This window comes from Miniopterus natalensis, chromosome 6, assembly GCF_054644295.1.
Source record: "Miniopterus natalensis isolate mMinNat1 chromosome 6, mMinNat1.hap1, whole genome shotgun sequence".
Lineage (NCBI taxonomy): Eukaryota > Metazoa > Chordata > Mammalia > Chiroptera > Miniopteridae > Miniopterus > Miniopterus natalensis.
Genome location: NC_142086.1, coordinates 87,288,811 through 87,307,551, shown reverse-complemented (window position 1 = coordinate 87,307,551; position 18,741 = coordinate 87,288,811). Strand labels below are relative to the sequence as shown.

At 44.2% G+C, this 18,741-nt stretch overlaps 1 protein-coding gene across 5 annotated transcripts in view; it reads right to left on the bottom strand.

Moving 5' to 3' along the window:
- The window catches only part of PKNOX1 (PBX/knotted 1 homeobox 1), a 38,597-nt gene that overhangs the window by 3,665 nt on the left and 16,191 nt on the right, over positions 1-18,741 (bottom strand). For 3 of the 5 annotated variants that reach the window (XM_016218269.2, XM_016218272.2, XM_016218271.2), the window contains exons 4-11: positions 18,072-18,199; positions 15,140-15,311; positions 13,115-13,285; positions 7,818-7,917; positions 6,796-6,893; positions 3,225-3,353; positions 2,324-2,400; positions 1,347-1,519 (exon numbers count right to left, since the gene is read on the bottom strand). In XM_016218269.2, coding sequence (XP_016073755.1) covers positions 1,347-1,519; positions 2,324-2,400; positions 3,225-3,353; positions 6,796-6,893; positions 7,818-7,917; positions 13,115-13,285; positions 15,140-15,311; positions 18,072-18,199 — 1,048 coding nt within the window. The remainder of the gene's footprint in view (positions 1-1,346; positions 1,520-2,323; positions 2,401-3,224; positions 3,354-6,795; positions 6,894-7,817; positions 7,918-13,114; positions 13,286-15,139; positions 15,312-18,071; positions 18,200-18,741) is intronic. The other 2 variants (XM_016218273.2, XM_016218275.2) reach the window with 2 other exon arrangements.

The following is an 18,741-nucleotide window of genomic DNA, read 5'->3' as shown; positions in this document are numbered from 1 at the left end:
TTTTAACCTCTCCCCCGATAGAGGAGGAGAGGAAGAGAGAGAAATAATACCTTTCTAACTGATTATTGGATTAAAAGAAAATAAACACTGAAAATATAAATTACTTGAATATGAACGTAGGATCACTACATATCAAAAACCCACATAAGCCAAAGGTTACAAGCATACACTACAGCTCAAGAGGCGTTAAATGGAAACAAATAAGCCTGATTTACAGCCCACTGGGAGGGCCCGTGCCCAGCCCGGCCAGCTTAACTGTGGAATGAATGCCTTGAGCGCTAGGCAGAGGACAGATTGGCACGTGCGTGCAGGGAAACGACCAGGGCTGGGGAAAGGATCATCTGAGGTGGTTATAGAGCAGTGTCTACAGCTCACGAGCCAGGGTGGACAGACCCAACGCTTGGGAGACTGGGTGGAGCACTCCCAGGTACTATATGACTGTGGGAGTGATCAGCCTGGGACTGAGCACGTCTGGGAGCAAGAACCAATCACAAAAGCAAGACCCAGAACTGACAAGGGGTGGAATCAGCAGAGAGTAGCATGAAGCAGTAATTGTAACTACTCATGGGCAGACCCGTGAGAGAGAGAGAGACACAGAACGTCCAGAGATGAAAACTACAGTGTTTCACACAGTAAGCACACTGGATGGGATCAGAGGGAGATTCAACTTGGCAGAAGAGAGAGATGGTACAGCTGATGGGTGGGACCAGAAACAACCCACAATGAGACAGAGAACAGAACCCAAAACCTGAAAGAGTGTCTGCAACAGTGTGACTTTTAACCACCTGACAGACAGGCAACGGAGCTGCTGAAGGGCAGGGGGAGAAAAGTGTATTTAAAGAAATAATGCCCCAAACTTTCCTAACTTAACAGTTACGCTGCTGAGTGAAAAGGAGAATGAAAGGAAAGAACGACACCATAACACTACCAATGACGTCTACATGTGCACACGTGCCTGCCAGACAGATGTGCACTGAACACGTCAGGGGTTGTGCGGGTCAAAGGGCAGAGAGGACTACAAGGGCAAAGAGGGCAAAGGGCCAGGTGGAGAGGAGATGGCAGTGCCATCTGCTGTCCAGAGTCAAGGGAAAAGAAAGGCTAAAGGCCACAGGCCACAGCACACTGTCGACGCTGGGTCTTGGTGTGGGTCGTGTTTCATACGTGTTGTGGGTGTCCTCTCAGACCCTTTACACAGGCCCCAGGATGACGCTTCCTCACGTTTTAGATGCAGAAATAGACACCTACACACACCTTGGTTCATGTTCCCTAAACTCACAGGAAGTGACGGAGCTTACGGTTCACCCCCTGCCCGGCGGTGTCACCCGCCTGCGCCCCGGCCCCCGTACCTTCTGACATGGTGAGCTCGCTGGGCGGCGGCTGGGTGGCTCCCGATGCAATGGAGTCCGGCCAAAACCTCTGAACCGGTCTGTTCTGAGCAGTTTTCTTCTTTGTTTTTGGAGTTTCTGAACAACTAGAATCCAACATCGGCTGAAGAATTCGTCTTCTAGCATTGATGAACCTGAGCATAGAAGTCGACAAAGGACGAACTTTCATCAAAACGGCCTTTTCAAAGGCCCGCAGGAGTGACCAAGTCCTTCCAGTAAACAAGCTGCTTTATAAACCACACAGAAACGATCAGAGTAACTCACGCTCTCTGTTACAACAGGTATTCAGAGTAGTGACAAGCATATTCCCGAAGTGTCCAGAAAAAGAGGGCAGGCTGTTTTTAAAATAATTCATTTGAATAAAGAGCAATTCCTCTGTTACCCTTTTTTTTACTTTAACTGATTTAGTCCATGTTTGTGAATTTAATACTCATATGACACTGATGATACTGTCAAAGTTGTGAATGTGACGTCACTTTCTCTAAGGGAGAGACAGGTTAAAGCAGCAAGACTGTGTCCCCTGCAGCCTGGTTGTGTCTGCGCCTGCCTGTCCCACACAGCCGGGTACTGAGTGTGGATAACCGAGCCTTCAAGCTGACTCCGGCCTGATCACAGAGCATGGTCTGCAGCTGGAGTTCCAGCTTATTCCGCCTGATGAGCGATTTCTCAGACGATGAAGTTCTAGGTCACTAAGCTGTCTGACACACACCAGCAACCATGATAAAACCACGAGGGGACTTCACCTGCTCTCTTCCTTCTCAAAAAAGTGTTTGTGGATTTATTCTTAAGTATCTGCCACCTGTTCCAGCACCCCGAAAATAGTGTGTTGCTAGTTAAAGGAACTCACATTTTCAACCAATTTTACTAGTTACTAGTGTGAGTGTTCCCAAGTGTCTCTGATGTTGACAGGCACAGTTTCAAAAAGCCAGCATGCTTACCAGTTGTTCACCTGGAGTAGTGTCAAATTCGTCTGCGCAGCAATCTGTTTCTTCTCATCTTCTGTGGGGTAGGGATGCTAAGAAAAAGAAGGGTTACCATGAACTTCAGTTTTTACAAAGGAACTCAGGATTTTCTAGGTAAATAGAGGCATACAAATAATCATTTGGTTGTTTAACCGAAAGTACCAATCAGTACTGCTTTCAGTTAAAACCTAACTTTAGTTGCATGTTTTTGTTTTTTTAGAAATTCCCCAAACAGAATCCCGTGTTTCTCCTGGCCACCCAGGAGTGCCCGGTAAGGCAGCAGCTGGCTGAAGCCCAGGCAATGGTAGTTAGACGCTCAGCCTGAGGCTCGCAGATGACAATGGTGACACCTCCAAGCACTATCACCTGGGTGCTCTTCTAAGCGCCTGGTATATCTATAGTTTCTGTATCAACTTGACTGACGTATAATTTATGAACCATAAACTGCATCCACTTACAGTGGATAAACGGTGGGGTTTGGACCTATAAGCCTCTGGCGCAGCAGGCACAGCATGCCTCTCTCACATCTGCATATTCTACAGTAATTCTCTGGTTCCTCACCATCAACCTGAGACAGACACTGTTGTCACCTTAATTTTACAGATGAGGAAGCTGAGGCATGGAGAGTTTACAAACTCCCCCCATCCCCGCTGGCTACATAAGGTGGCAGAAAGGGGCCAGGCAGGCTGCTCCCTGACATCACTTTGGGTGACAGATCTCTATGTGGGTAACCCTCCCTCTGTCCCTGACTCAACAACAAAATACAGATACTTAAAACCAGGCCTATTAGCATATACAGGCAACTCTTTTCTAGAAAACAAGCCAGAAAGAAGCCTCACGGAGGGTGCTGCTAACCGGTGGGGAATGGAGGTCTTACCCCGATGTGCTGAAAGAGCCAGGACCGCATCACGCTGGTGGCGTGCTTCGGCAAGACGCCCCTCTTGTTCTTGGATGAGCCATCGTCTTGATGCAAGATGCTCAAATCTTGGTTTAACTGTAACTGAAGCTTTTAAACAATTGAAAAATAATGTTAGAGAGCATAGAAAATTATGACACCTCCAAGTATCTCACACCTTCTGATGGAAAAATAACCAAGAACCTTGGGGATAAGGGGCTTATTTACAGTAGCAGCACATACACCAGAACCCTGTAGGGGCTGATTTCAGGCTTCGGTTCCCTCTGCCTTATAACTATTTACACTAGTGTCTCAGCCATTCAGAGCCCCGTCAGCTGTGCAGAGGTCCCTCGTCTGGAGAGGCAGATGGGATGGACGCTGAGAAGGCCCCTGAGGTGTTCACCTGCAGACAGGTGAGTCCCGTGTCTCTCATTCACCACCTGTTCTCATCTTGCTTCCTCCAGGAATGGAAGTGATGACACTCGAGATTTCAAGCAACCACTGAGCATGGATAGGGAAGCTGAAAGGACACCTAACTAGAGGGCATGCCAACTGAACAGAGGGGAAGGAAACAGCAACACAAACATGCAGATGAAGGGATCACAAAGCGAAGGCTGGGTGACAGACTCTGCAAGGGCCTCCGCAGCCACTGGAAGGGTCGCTTCCCTCATCCTTGAGGAAAGCACACACCTTCTGTCGTCCCATTTCAATAGGAAGGGAAGTGCACATTTCTTAGGTAAGTGCCTCATGCAAGCCTGGGAGAAGACTTGATGTGACAAGGCCTACTCAGGCCCTGCACGTTTCCCAGGTGCAGCCTCTCACGCCCAGTGTGCCTGCAGAGGTGGTGTCACAGTGGTCACTGCAGGGGCCAGGGAAGAAAACAGACGCCCTGGACCCCTGAACAACACGGGTTTGAACTGTGCGGGTCCACCTATACGGCCTGCGCATAAGTGCAAACCCGCCTTGTTCAAGAGTCAACTGCACCGCTTGCTAGGGACCGCTGCCATCTGTCCTAAGCCCTTCAGCACTGTGGACACTGACCTATGACACAGCAATAATTCAGGTTGCAGAAGGAAGACTGCTGCGCAAAGCGGAGGGTGAAGGGGAGGGAGAGACATCAGTGAAATCTCATCTCCTGGTTACTGCTCCTTTTCTCAATGTTTTTAAATGGGTTTGTACTAAAAGTATAATTAAAGACTTTTCCCTAGAAATGCCTCTCTTCCTAGGGAGCCGGCAATGTTGGGCTAAAATTCCCTCCACCCCCCACTGTGCCCACAACCCAGCCCCACACAGGGCAGGGACCCGTCCTGGGGTGCAGGACAAGATGGCACAGGCACATCCAGAACTGCCACCACAGTGCCGTGTTGCCAAGGTCCACCCGTGAGTAATGCTGACCACCAGAGTGACATAGGAGCTGAGATAATACCAATTCTCTGGACAGAACCAATCCTGAGAGTTTCTAACACAACAATATAGAAGCTCCTGCTGGTAAGTTACCCACCCTAATTACCTGAAGCACAAGGACCCAAACTTTGGCCAAAAAGAATAGCCCAGAGCAGCCCAAACAGCTGTGAAATAATCATATACGTAACATTCAGGCTTTATTCAAAGAAAACCCACCAATCAGGTCTAGTTACTCTTCTGTTAGGAACCCAAGCAGCTCTTTTCTCTGGCTTCCTGTCCTGCCCACATTGGAAGCAATAACAACCGGGAGGATAGGACAGGTAAGGAGAAGGGCACAGTAGGGCACTGTGGGCCACTGCAGACCACAGCAGGGGCAGCTCACAGGCAGAAGCAGGGAGTTACGCTGACCAGGGATCTGCCGAAGGGGTGTAGGGAGTGACATCATGCTACATGTGACAAGGTGTTCTACCGAAACAATCAAAACTCTGCATGTTTGCTATTTAAACCAGTAATTTTTGTCTGTAAAATTCAGTTAATTAGAAAACTTCTTTCTCAAACAGCAGGACGAATGAACCTCTAGCAAATAAGTGAGGCATTTCATTAAAACGTTTTCGTCTAAGAACAGCAACTTTGATACCAGGCAACACTGCAGATCAGGCCCTGCTTTACGATTACAGCTTCTGTAAATGGGAGACTACAGGGAAAGCAGGGTGGTTGGGGACCTAGGGCCAGTGCAGGTGGGCCCAGCTCCCCTCCCCCAACCCTGGGCTGTGTGTGTCCAGGTAGCCTCTGAGGCCTCACAACCCCTCAGCCCTGACCAGCCCCAGTGCAACTGTCCAACAAAACCTTCCATGAAGTCAAAGGCAGGAACCTGGACTGGCTGTGCTGGCCATGCACACCCTAGGCCCCCTCAAATGTGCTATCTGTTCAGGAAAACACCCACGGACCCAAGGCAGGGCCTCAAAGTGGTTAAGAATGTAGAATATATCTGCAGGCCAAAGATAAGCAACTATAACATACAGAGGGAGTCAATGCTCTTAAGTAAGAACAGACAACAGAAACACTGTCTTTCTGATTTAAACCCAGCTAAATGTAAAACTGTGGGAGTGTATGAGTGAGTGAGTGTGTGTGTCTCTCTAGAACTTAGAGGGGTTTGTGGACCACCAGGTCCAATCTCATTTTACCAAAGACACAGAGAGGGTAGGACCATCCCAAGGTCATGGCATGTCACTGCATTTCCAGCTGTCACTTCTGCCCCTGAAGCTGCTCCGTACTCTGGGAGCTGGTGGCCACAGGGAGGAGCAGCAGACCAGCCTTCTTGAAGTAGCGCCCCCAGTGGGCAGCGTGCAGAGTGGAAAGGGGAGCCTTCTCTCAGATTTCTCACCAGGGTAGGGCGTGGCATTAAAGCAAGTGCCCCGAATACCCTGAAGCCCTGCTCTGGCTCAGCAGCAGCACAGCGGAAAGCCTGAGAGAACCTTTTCAGAGCTCAAAGTCCCAAAGCCCGGCCAGCACTCTCATGCAAACCTGCGTGCGGTTCCTGTGACCTGGGGATGGGAGGCAGGACATCTACACGGACTCGGATCTCTTGGTGCAGAGACAACTATACAATCCAACGTTAAATTGGACAACAGTAGTTGCTCGAGGGTAGAGATAATGGGTGACATTTTTCCTGTTTCCTTGGACTTTTCTGAACTTTGCAACTTTTTTACAATGAGAAAGATGAAGAATGAAAAAGAAACAAAGTACAGCGGTGCCTCAGTTTTCGAATGTCTCTGTTGATGACCATTTCAGTTTACGAACACCGTAAACCTGGGAGTAAATGCTTCGGTTTTCGAACATGCCTCAGAAGACGAACATGCCACACGGCTTCCACTGAGGGCAAGATCCTAAGGCCCCGCTCTCCGCTGTGGATCCCTCACTTTTCCAACATTTCAGAACTTGAACAGTCTTCCCGAATGGAATACCTTCGAAAACCAAGGAACCACTGTACTGACATTCAGAGTAACTGGATGTTGCTGAGTGAGAGTGAATATAAGACAAGTATCTTCACCCAGAGAGAATGGCTTCAACCTGCCTCTACCTGCACTCCCGCACCTGTGCAACACGCGCCCCCCCCCCCCCCCAATCCTGCCAAAGGAATGGCACACACCTGGGAGTTCTGGATCCTGATCGTCCCAGGTGACAACGCCTGTGTCACTACTTGGCCTTGAGGAGTGACGACTGTAACAGGCTGATAAACTGTGCCACCTCAGAAAGGAAGGAGAAAAGCATTACGTTTAAGTCTCAATGACTTAAAACCAATCCTCTATTATACTATGAAAGTAATAAAATCTCTAGTTTGATGAGTTTTTTACATCATTTCAAATGATCAATACCTTGTTCGCAGACTTGACACTGTAAATAACCAAAACGAACTCACTGCGTAAGCAGTGCCCACACGGCGCCATGCTGAGGGGCGGCCCTGCGGCCCTCACAGACGGCGTGGGGCATGGCTGGGTCGGGGGAGGGCACTCCCCTGCCTTTGGCTCGCTTCCAGTGTCTACTTTCTCCCACAATTAGCACAAATCAAAGGACTTGGCCAAAGATGGCAGATGACAAATATTTTTATTATGGTTCTCATTTTGATCAAATGTGCTTTATTTTCCTGTGGACGTTTCCCTTTGTGCTATTACATGGGTTTTTTAGTGTAACTTTCTCCCCCTCCTTACATTTAATGACAGTCTTGTATTTGCAACATTTTAGATGCGCCAGAGACTTGAGAATCTGTCCCCTTCCTGTGATGTTTTAATTATACAAGTTACACCAAGACTAAGAATGCATTTTTATTTGCTTGTCATCAATTACTAACGCAACTTATGATTTTCCAGGTGCTGCTAAAAGCACAATTAAAAACCGTTCATTTGAGAATTAAAATGGGTTTTTGCTATATAGTTTCAACTCCTATATAAAACCTTTCTTCCCAACATCTTTTGGTAGGGAAACACAATTTGCATAAAGTACCTGTCATTGAGAATTAACAAGAAACAGGCCTTCAAAGAAGTCTAGATTTTAGGACTTTTACTAGAGAACTGGTATTAATTAAAAATTATATTTATGCAAGTCTCCGTCCTACTATGAAGGACTTTTTCTGAAAAAGCGTAAGGAAAACGTGTCCTTTCTCCCATCCCATACCTGCCACTGTTGCCATGGTCACGTTCCCCTGCTGCAGCGCGGACGCGGGCACCACGATGCCCTGGGGACTGAGGGTGCCCGCGATGGCACTGTGAACCTGCTGTAAGCCAGAAATGTACAGGGGAGGCGTTATTAGAAAACAGAACTCCCATGTTTAGAACTTCCAAACAAGCAGCATAATGGCATCATCAATATAAGAGATGCTTAAGGCCAAGAGCACAGCCTTCCATGAAGTAGGCTCTTACATACCTGGAAACCAGGACAGGTAAGTCTGACTATTAAATGTGACGATTAATACTAAGATATTAGTTTCAATTTGGCTTCCAAAAGATTATTTTTCATCTCATCACATTAACCCCACCTTACAGTCCTAGAGGTATGACTAGGGAGACCAAAATTACCTAATCTCATCACACACCTTTTCCATCGTTGTTGGCCCAGACTCTTGATTTTCCAAGAACCAAAGCCTCCTTGAATGAATGGGCACTTTCAGAAGATTATGCCACAGGCTTGGGAGGCTGTGAGTGGTGACGGTGAGTCACCCCTGGGCCTGCACAGCTCCCTACCACCCGGACCTCAGCACAGTGCACATCTGAGCCCCGCCTCCCTGTGTGCCCACGTGTGTGGAGTACCCAGCCCAGGCCTGGCCCACAGCACACTCCATGGAAACATTTGTAAACACCAGATTGGAGATTCTAATCATCTGACATTAGATCCAAATGGGCAAATTTACCCACTGACTGATGGCTGGCTAGGTTGTTGGCAAGGGAAGGGATCCCTACACCTGGCATCTACCATGGAGTCTGGTACATGCAGGCACCCAAGTAGTTGAACAGTTAGGTAGCGTAAGTATCACCCAGAGGTGATTGCTCTGTGGGCCACCACATCAATGTGAATGTGTAAGCTTTGGTAGGTACACACAAAGTAGGCTACACTAACTTGGTCAGAATAAAGTTAGGACATCTAATCAATCCAAGCTCCCATATTAAGAACCTAGAAAAAGAGGAACAAAATAAAACCAATGCAAGCAAAAGGAAGGAAACAATAAAGGTCAAAGCAGATAACAATGAAATTGAAAACAGAAAAACAACAGAGAGAAAAGAGCAGGTTCTTTGCCTCTAGTAAAATGGACAGAAAAAAAGAGAGAAGACAAATTACCAATATTAGAAATGAAATGGTGATCACTGAAGACCTTGCAGATGTCAAAAGGAGAAAAAGGAGTACCATGAACTCGACACACAAATTGGACAGAGTAGACAAAGTCCAATATGAAATAGATATTTGAATAGTCCTATAACTATTAAGGAAAGTAAATTCATAATTTAAGAACCTCCAAAAAAAGAAACCTCCAGGTCCTGGTGTCACTGGAGAATTCTATCAAACATTTAGAGAAAAATTAATACCAATTCTAAGCCCTCCCAAAAAACAGAAGAGGAGAGAATACTCTCCAATTCATTTTCTGAAACTTGTACTATCCTAACACCAAATCAGACTAAAGACTGAATCAAAAAAGAACTATAGGCCAATATCCCTTGATATAGACACAAAAATGTTTAACAAAATATTAGCAAACAGAACAGAATTCAGGAATCCATATAAAAAGAATTCCATGCCATGACCAAGTGGTTTATTCCAGGAATGCAAGGCTTGCTCAATATTCAAAAACTCAAAATAATCTACCATATTAATAGACGAAAGAAGAAAAATCACATAATTATATCAATCCATGCATTAGACAAAATTCAACACAATAAAAACTCTCAGAAAAATAGGAATAGAGGGAAACTTCCTCATCTTATGAAGAACTGCTAGGGAAAAAAAACTACCATTAAAATTAAGGCTGAACACTTTCCCCATAAGACTGGGAACAAGCAAAGGGTGCTCTCACCAATCCTATTCAAGATAGTACTAGATGTTCTAGCTAATGCAATAAGGCAAGAAAAGGAAATAAAAAGTATACAGATCACAAAGGAAGAAACAGAACTGTCTCTATTTGCAGATGATATGATTGGATAGGTAGAAAGTCCTAAGGACTCTACATAAAGGACCTCCTACAATTAATTGAGTTCAGCAAGGCCACAGGATACAAGATAAACATTAAAAAATCAACTGTAGCCTGGCCTGTGTGGCTCAGTGCTTGAGCGTCTACCCATGAACCTGGAGGTCACAGTTCGATTCACAGTCAGGGCACATGCCGCGTTACGGGCTCGATCCCCAGTAGGAGGGATGCAGGAGGCAGCTGATCAATGACTCTCTATCATCACTGATGTTTCTCTCTCTTCCCCCCTTCCTCTCTCTGAAAGCAATAAAAACATATTTTAAAAAATTAACTATTTCCATAAACTAGCACAGACACTGAAGTTAAAACTATAACACCACTTACAATTGCTCAAAAAAATGAAATATTCAGGTGAAAAAACACATATGCAGAACTCATATTTTGGAAACTATAAAACAATAATGAAAGAAACCATAGGAAGAGTAAATGAATGGGAGACACACCATGTATGTGAGCTGAAAAAGTTAACAGTAAAGATGTCAATTCTCCCCAAAACAATATACAGGTTAAATGCAATTCCTATAAAAATCTCAGTAATTTTTTTTTGGTACATATAGACAAGATTATTCTAAAATTTATATGAGAAAGAAAAGCAAACGAACTAGAAATAGCTCAGATATTTTGAGAAAGAATATTTTGAAAAAGAATAAAGTGAGAGGAATCAGTGTACCCAATTCTGAGATTTATTTTACAGCAACAGTAATCAAGACTATATGGTAGAGATACACAGGTCAGGGGAACAGAACAAAGGACACAGAAATAAACCCTATAAATATGCCCAACTGACTTTTGACAAAGGTACAAAGGCAACTCAGTGGAGGAAGGAGGCTTTTTGACATATGGTGCTAAACAACTGGACATCCAGAGGCAAACAGATGAACCTCAGCCAAAACCCTCTTGCTTTATACAAAAGTTAACTCCAAACTGATCATGGATTTAAATGTAAAATATAAAACTTTTAGGAAAAAAATAAGAGAAAATCTTCAGGACCTAGGGCTAGCAAAAGAGTTCTTAGACTTGACACCAAAATCACGACTCATAAAAGGAAAAGTTGATAAAAACGAATTATCAATATTAAAAAATGTTGAATAGCGAGTCCAGAAATAATCCTTGCTTATACTGTCAACCTACTACAAAGGAGACAGGGATACGATTGGGGTAAAGACAGTCTCTTCAGTGAGTGCTGGTGGAAAAACTGGACAGACAGATGCAAAAAAAGAAAATTGTACCACTTTCTTAGACCATCTACAAAAATAAACTCAAAATGGATTAAAGATTAAACGTAAGACTTGAAACCATAAAACTCCTAAAAGAAAACATAGGTAGTAAACTCTTTGACGTCGGTCTTACTAACATCTTTGTGGATATGTCTCCTCAAGCAAGAGAAACAAAGAGAAATAAGCAAATGGGACTACATCAAACTAAAACGTTTTTGCACAGTGAAGAAAATCATCAACAAAACAAAAAGACAACCTACTGACTGGGATAAGACGTTCACCAATGACCCATCTGACAAGGGGCTAATACCCAAAATATATGAGGAACTCATATGACGTAACACCATGAAAAACAACCCAATTAAAAAATAAGCAGAGGACCTGAATAGACATTTTCCTAAAGAGGACATATAGATGGACAGAAGACATATGAGAAAATGCTCAACAGCACTAATCATCAGGGAAATGCACATTAAAAGCACAATGAGGTATCCCCTCACACCTGTCAGAATGGCTCCATCGACAAATCACCAAACAAGTGCTGGCGAGGGTGTGGAGAACGGGGACCCTCCTGCACTGCTGGTGGGATTGCAAATTAGTGCAGCCACTGGGAAAACAGTATGGAGCTTCCTCAGAAAATTAAAAGTAGAACTGCCATACGACCCAGCAATTCACTTCTGGGTATTTATCCCAAGAAAACAAAAATGCTAATAGATATTGTCATCCCATGTTCACGGAAGCATTATTTACAACAGCCAAGAAGATATGAAAGCAGTAGATGAGTGATGATAAAGATGCAGTACGTATATACAATGTGGTACACATTCAGCTCTAAAAAGAATGAAATCTTGCCATTTGAGGCAACATGGATGGACCTAGAGGGTATTATGCAAAGTAAAATAAGACAGAGAAAGAAAAATACCATATAATTTCACTCATATGCAGAACCTAAAAGGACAAAACAAATAAATACACACAAAAAAAGAAGCAGACCCACAGATATATAGAACAAGCTAACAGTTGCCAAAAGGGAGGCAGGGTGGGTGGATAGGAAATAAAAATTTAAGGTAAATAAATAAAACAAAATAAAGGCTAGGGGAAAATGCTTGCTCTGTAAAAGACCCTGTTTAAGAGTGAGAAAAATAAGCTACAGACTTGGAAAAAATATTTGCAAATCGTATATCCAATAAAAAGACTAGTATCTAGAATACTCTCAAAAGTCAACAGTTTTTGAAAAATCCAATTAGAAATTGGGCAAAAGATGTGAGAAGACATTCTACCAAAGAGGACACACAGATGGAAAACAAGCACATGAAAAGACGGTCAACGTCATTAGCCACCAGGGAGACGCAAATTACAACCACAATGAATGTTGCTACAACCTATCAGAGTGGCTACAATATAATAGGCTCCAAATACGGAGGAAACTTGAGGACATTAAGCTGAGTGAAATAAGCCAAATACAAAAGGACAAATGATTCCCCTTAAATAAGGTCCCTAGAGGAGTCAAATTCATAAAGACAGGAAGTAGAAGGGTAGGTGCCAGGGGCTGGGGGGGGGTTAGTGTTTAACAGGAAGTTTCAGTTTGGGGAGATGGAAGTTCTGGAGACGGGTGGTGGTGATGGTCCCACAACAGTGTGAATGTGCTTAACGCCACTGAACTGTACACTTACACGTGGTTAGGATACTAAGTTTTATGACATGTGTATATTACCACAGTTTTTAAAAATGTATTTTTAAAAAGAAAAAAAGGAAGAAATGGGTGAAACTCCAGAAACACGGGACCCAGGGTCCAGTACACAGATCAGGGCCTCACTGTGTTCACTGCATGAAGGCGGACGAGTGGTGTCTGGAATTCACTCTCAGGCCAGGGTCTGAGGACTAAAGGACCCTGAGAGCAGCACAGCCACTCAGACAGCCTCATGACTGCGGGGGGGGGCTGGCGGTCTCAGGATCAATACCATTCATCCTTGCAGATGTGACGGCAACCAGGAAGCAGAGCAGGACCCGAACGTAAGTACCTGGGACTGGACAGGGGAATACGGGCTTCCAGGTTCTCCACTCAGGAGAGTTTCACTGTTCATTTTCGTTTTTAGACAAGCAATATATCGACTGCAGAAATCTTTGCAGAGTTCATTAACCTTTTCCAGCTCAAGAAGATGAATACGCAAAACCTGGATTGCTTTTACCATCTAGAAGCAGAGAAAATGAAGACTTTCAGACAAGGAAAAGGCAGCATGATGTTAAGTTACAATCATCGCCACACAACTACCCTCAGTCACTAGCCTGAACCCCGCACAGCCGTCGCTATCTGGACTGCCAGGGACACAAGTGGAATAACATCGCATATCGTGCAAAATGACACATCACTCCAGCACCCCGGCCCACGGTCTGGCATTCCGGCTCCCTCTGTGCAGGGAGGACGGGCGATGCCAGCGCTGACCTCGGTGCACAGTGCAGGGCCAGCGGGCCCCAGCCTGATGTGCAAGGTACCAGCCCTCGCTGCTCCTGTCGCTTCATCTATAATCCAGGGTGGATCCAGACCCACCTCACAGGTGGTTCTTAACTTTGATAAACGTCAGCGTATCAACTCTGCCTTTAATGGGTCGTGCTTTTGGTGTCAAGTCTAAGACCTCTTTGCCTAGCCCTAGATTAGCCCTAGACCCTAAAATTTTCTCTCATGATTTTTCTAAGTTCTATGGTTTTATATTAATTCACTAAATTTAGGGGTAATCTGTCTCACAGCAGGAGGTAACTGACACTGATAATGAAACCATCACCATAAGCAGCACCTCTTATGAATCCACAACCCAAAGCCCAGCTCCTTCTGCAACTTCGGTGTAGTAATTCGTAGCACTCATGGAATGAACCAACCAGTCAGCCAGTCAGTAATGAGAAATACCAAGCATCCAGCTCTGGGAGGCCCTGTGCTCTAACACCAGTCAGGAGAGCCTTGGCCCCCGCCAGCCTAGGATGGCTGTGGCCACCTCTGCTCCTCACTCGCTGACAGCTGTGTGACAGATTCAGAGGCAGAGAGCTTCTGGTCCTAGGCACTATCAGTCCCATTTCAAAGATGAGAAGTCAGACTCAAAGTAAGACAGCTCACCTATAAAATCTACTGGGCTATAAGGGTTGACTATGTAATGAGAAATTTAAAAAACAAAAATAACAATTAAGATCTTGGCAATTTATTCAGGAAAAAGATTTCCAAGGACCCTTTTCTGCTGACCAGGGCCTGACGAAGGCTTTGGTCTGGGAGCTCAGAGGCTTTAACAGAAATCCAGGGAGGGCCCAGACCCAGCGGGCAGTGCTCCACAGTACTGAAAGGCTCTGCTCCCCTTGGGTGCGGCAGTGACGTTAACTCCAAAGAATTCTCCATTTCCTTCAGAAAGCAGAGACCTGAATTTCAGAGCACTGGACCTGGGAGGAGGGCACTTATGTGAGACAGACTGGCTTCAGAAAAAAAACACAAGGAAGGTCGTGTGGGGCCTTGGAGCCCTTTGCTAAGCCTGTCCCCATTCTGTGCTGGTGGGCCTCCCCAAGTCTTGGTAAACTTTGTCGCCCACCACAAATCAGTGTGAGCCTCAAGACAGAGCTGTCCTGGAGAACACAGTCGTGTGTCCGTGGTCAAGGACAAGTCAAGGACTGAAGCTGGGCACACACCTGCTGCCCGAGGAGCACAGCACTGAGCACGCTGACCCCAACGAACCTTTCAAATGTTAGGAGAGAACTGAATCCCCGGTGCACTTAGGATGCAGGTAGAAACCAGCTTGTTTGATTACCACAGGAAAGGGTAACTAGAGGAGGCTGGGAGACGTTCAAGTCTCCCTCTCTCTCTCTCTCTCTCTCTCTCTCTCTCTCTCTCTCTCTCTCACACACACACACACACACACACACACACACAAAAATAAGTTATCTCATGAATTGTACGATTCTCCCCTTTAGCAGAACTATAAACAGTTTAAAGTTCTAACTGGAAGTTTGAAATTTATTGAACATATTTTTAAATTTGGAAGAAGTAAAAAGAAAACACTTATTTTACTCACTAAATTGTCAGTTTCCGGGTCTTCACAAAAGAAGGGTTTTCCCTCCTTCTCTTGCTTCCTCACAAAATTTTCAATGTCCACGTCAAAACTCGCAGAAGTTGTACCTTCTGAGCCCTGCGTGGATTGCTCGCATTTTTCGAACAACAAAGCTAATAATGGAAACAGTGGATGCCTAGGGGGAAAAGAAAAAAAGGAGGCTCTCCATTTGCACGGGCATGTCTGGTACCTACGTACATATGCATTGTCTGACACATCAGCTCCGCTGAGATCTAATTCACAGCACACCACTTATTCGCTCAAAGTGTACAAGTCAGTGGTTCTTAGTGCATTCACAGAGCTGTGCAGCCATCACCACAATCCACCTTAGAACATTTCTACCACCCCAAAGAAACCCTGTGGCCACTGGCAGTCACTCTCCATTTCACCCCCAAGCCCCTGCCCCAGGCACCACTAATCTGCTTTCTGTCTCTATAGATTTGCCAATTCTAGCCATTTCATATAATACATGACCTTCTGTGTCTGGTGTCTTTCACTTAGTATGTTTTCAAGACTTACTGATGCTGTAACAGGTATCAGTACCTCATTCCTCTTTATGGCCAAATAATATTCCATTGTATGAATATACCAATTTTACAGTTTTAAAATTTACATTTAGTTCTATAGCTCATTTTGTGTAAATTTTTAGAATATATATATATTATTGATTTCAGAGAGAGGAAGGGAGATGGAGAGAGAGAGAGAGAGAAAAATCAATAATGAGAGTCATTGATCAGCTGCTTCCTGAACGCCCTCCACTGGGGATCGAGCCTACAACCCGGGCATGTGCTCTGCCTGGGAACTGAACCCTGATCTCCTGGATCCTAGGTCGATGCTCAACCGCTGAGCCATGCCAGCCGGGCTTGAGTAAATTTCTGTATAAAATGTGAGAGTAGATCAAGGATCTTTTTTCTGCATATGGATGACAAACTGTTCTAACACCATTTGTTGGAAAGTCTACCTTTTCATCACTAAATTGTTTTTGTATCTTGGCTAACGATCACATCACATTTGTGTAGATTTATTTCTGGACTCTATCTGTGGCAATGATCTATGTGTCTATCCCTTCACAAATATCACAATGTCTTAACTACTGTAACATGACAGCAAATCTTAGAACAAACAGACTGATTCCTCCTCTATTCTTGTTTTTCAAAATTGGTTTAGTTAATCTAGTTCTTTTAACTTACATATAAAATTCAGAATTAACTTGTCTATATGAACAAAAATATCCTGCTAAAACTTAATTGGAATTGCATTAAGTCTATAGACCGATTTTAGGAGAACAGACATCTGTATTATGTTGAGTCTTCCAATCCATGCACACAGTATGTCCTGCCATTTGTTAGGTTGTCTTTGATTGCTTAATTAGCATTTTATAGGTATAGATTTATACCTGTTTTTTTGGAGCTCTTATAAATGTACACTGGTACCTTGGTTTTCGAACGTTTCCATTGACGAACACTTTGGTTTACGAATGCCGTAAACCCAGAAGCAAATGCTTCGGTTTTTGAACATGCCTTGGAAGTTGAACATGCCACACGGCTTCCGCCAAGTGCAAGATCCTGAGGCCTAGCTGTCGGCTGTGGATCCCTCGGTTTTCGAACGTTTCAGAGCTCAGATGGTCCCGAACGGATTACTTTCGAAAACCGAGGAACCACTGTACTGTCTTTTTGTTTCCAATTATATGTTACTAGTACAGAAATAGGATTGGTTTCTGTGTGTTGTACATGTAACCTGTGACCTTATTAAGTTCACTATGTATCTGGAAGTTTTTGGTAGATGCTGGGATTTTCTATGCAGACAAGCATGTTGTTTGTGCATTGAGCTAGTTCTATTTTCTCTCCTCTCTAATCTTTTTCTTGCCTAACTGCACTGGCCAGGGCTTCCAGTACAGTGCTGAATAAGAGGAGTTACGGTGGCCGTTTCCGCCTCATTCCCAACCTTAGGGGGAAGCATTCAGTCTTTCGCCATCGAGTCTGACGTGAGCTGTAGGTTTTTGTGGTTGCCCTTCATCAGGTTAAGAAAGTTCCCCTTTGCTGACAAGTTTTAATGATAATTAGCTGCTGATTCTGTCAAATGCTTTCCTGTACCACTTGATATGATCACACAGTGGATCTCACTGGTTGATCATTGAATGGTGAACCAGTCTTGCGTTCCTGGGATAAAATCCACTTGATCACTATATATTATTCTAATATTATTGTTATTTTTTTGTGGCTGGATTCAATTTGCTAGTATTTTATTATTTTTATATCCAAATTCATGAGGGATACTTGTCTATATATTTTTTTCTTTGGATTCAGAGTGACGCTTAAGCTGTAACTGAATTGGACAGCATTCCCTCATCTCCTATTTTCTGGAAGAGACTGTGTAGATGTGCTGCTTTTTTTCCTTAAAGGTTGACAGAACTTTCCCATAAAATCATCTGGGCCTGAAGATTATTTTTGCAAGGTAGACTAAAATGTAGATTTACATTCCAAAACTTTTTTTAAAAAGATATTAGAGCACGGCTGGTGCTGGCTCAGTGGTTGAGTTTTGACCTACAGAAGAGGTGGTCACAGTTTGATTCCCAGTCAGGGTACATGCGCAGGCTGCAGGCTCATCCCTGGTGGGGGGAGTGCAGGAGGCAGTCGATTGATGATTCTCTCTCATCACTGATGTATCTCTCTCTCTCTCCCTCTCTCTGAAATTAATAAAATATGTGTGTGTGTATATGTGTATATAGATAGATAGATAATTAGAAATAACATCTTAGCCAGGAAATCTTCACTCCGGTAGTTACCACATCACACCCTACCCTTCCTAGCTAATAGCTCTCGAATGCTCCTTTTAACGAGGTTTTCTACTCTCATTATTCCTCTGAAAACCCACATGCTTCACATCTCGTCGCTACCTATAAATGGCCTGTTTGTCTGCATCCATCGGTGTCTGGGACCCCACAGGGGGAGGGCTCACTCCTTCCACATCGGGTTCAGAGCAGTTGGGATCTTGCTCCGTTTTTAACTCTGTTACCACTTGCATCTGTGAAAGGAGAAGGAGAATTTTTGTTACTAAACAGGAAACAAACTGCTCCTAAGTGTTCTATTCTCAAGCAGGAGCCCGACGGAATGCGCGATGGGAATGCTGAACTGCCAGCTATGTGACTGGCAGCAATGCAAACGGACACCACCCACAAACTCCTTTTTAATTTAATGTTTATAAAATGGTCAAAGATCAAATTCCCAAACCATTTAAAAATGAGGACTGATATCTGTGAAATGCTTAGGATTTTCAAAATCATAATAACCACACATTACTGAAGGCTACTTACTGGTCCACGTGCAATCTTACTGTCTGTCTGTGCCTGCAGCAAAGCCTCATGCTGGGTAGTGTTACAGCGACAGAGCAACACACAAATCGTCCAAGCTCTTCTCATCTTGTCACAAAAACTACTCATACCCGATACGTTGCATATCTTTGACAGGCCTGAAATTGTCCCCTATCTAAGCTTAAACTCCAGGAATACATAAACTATACAATTTTTTTAAAAAGTAACTGTATTCAGAAAATAAAAGGCAGCTGTG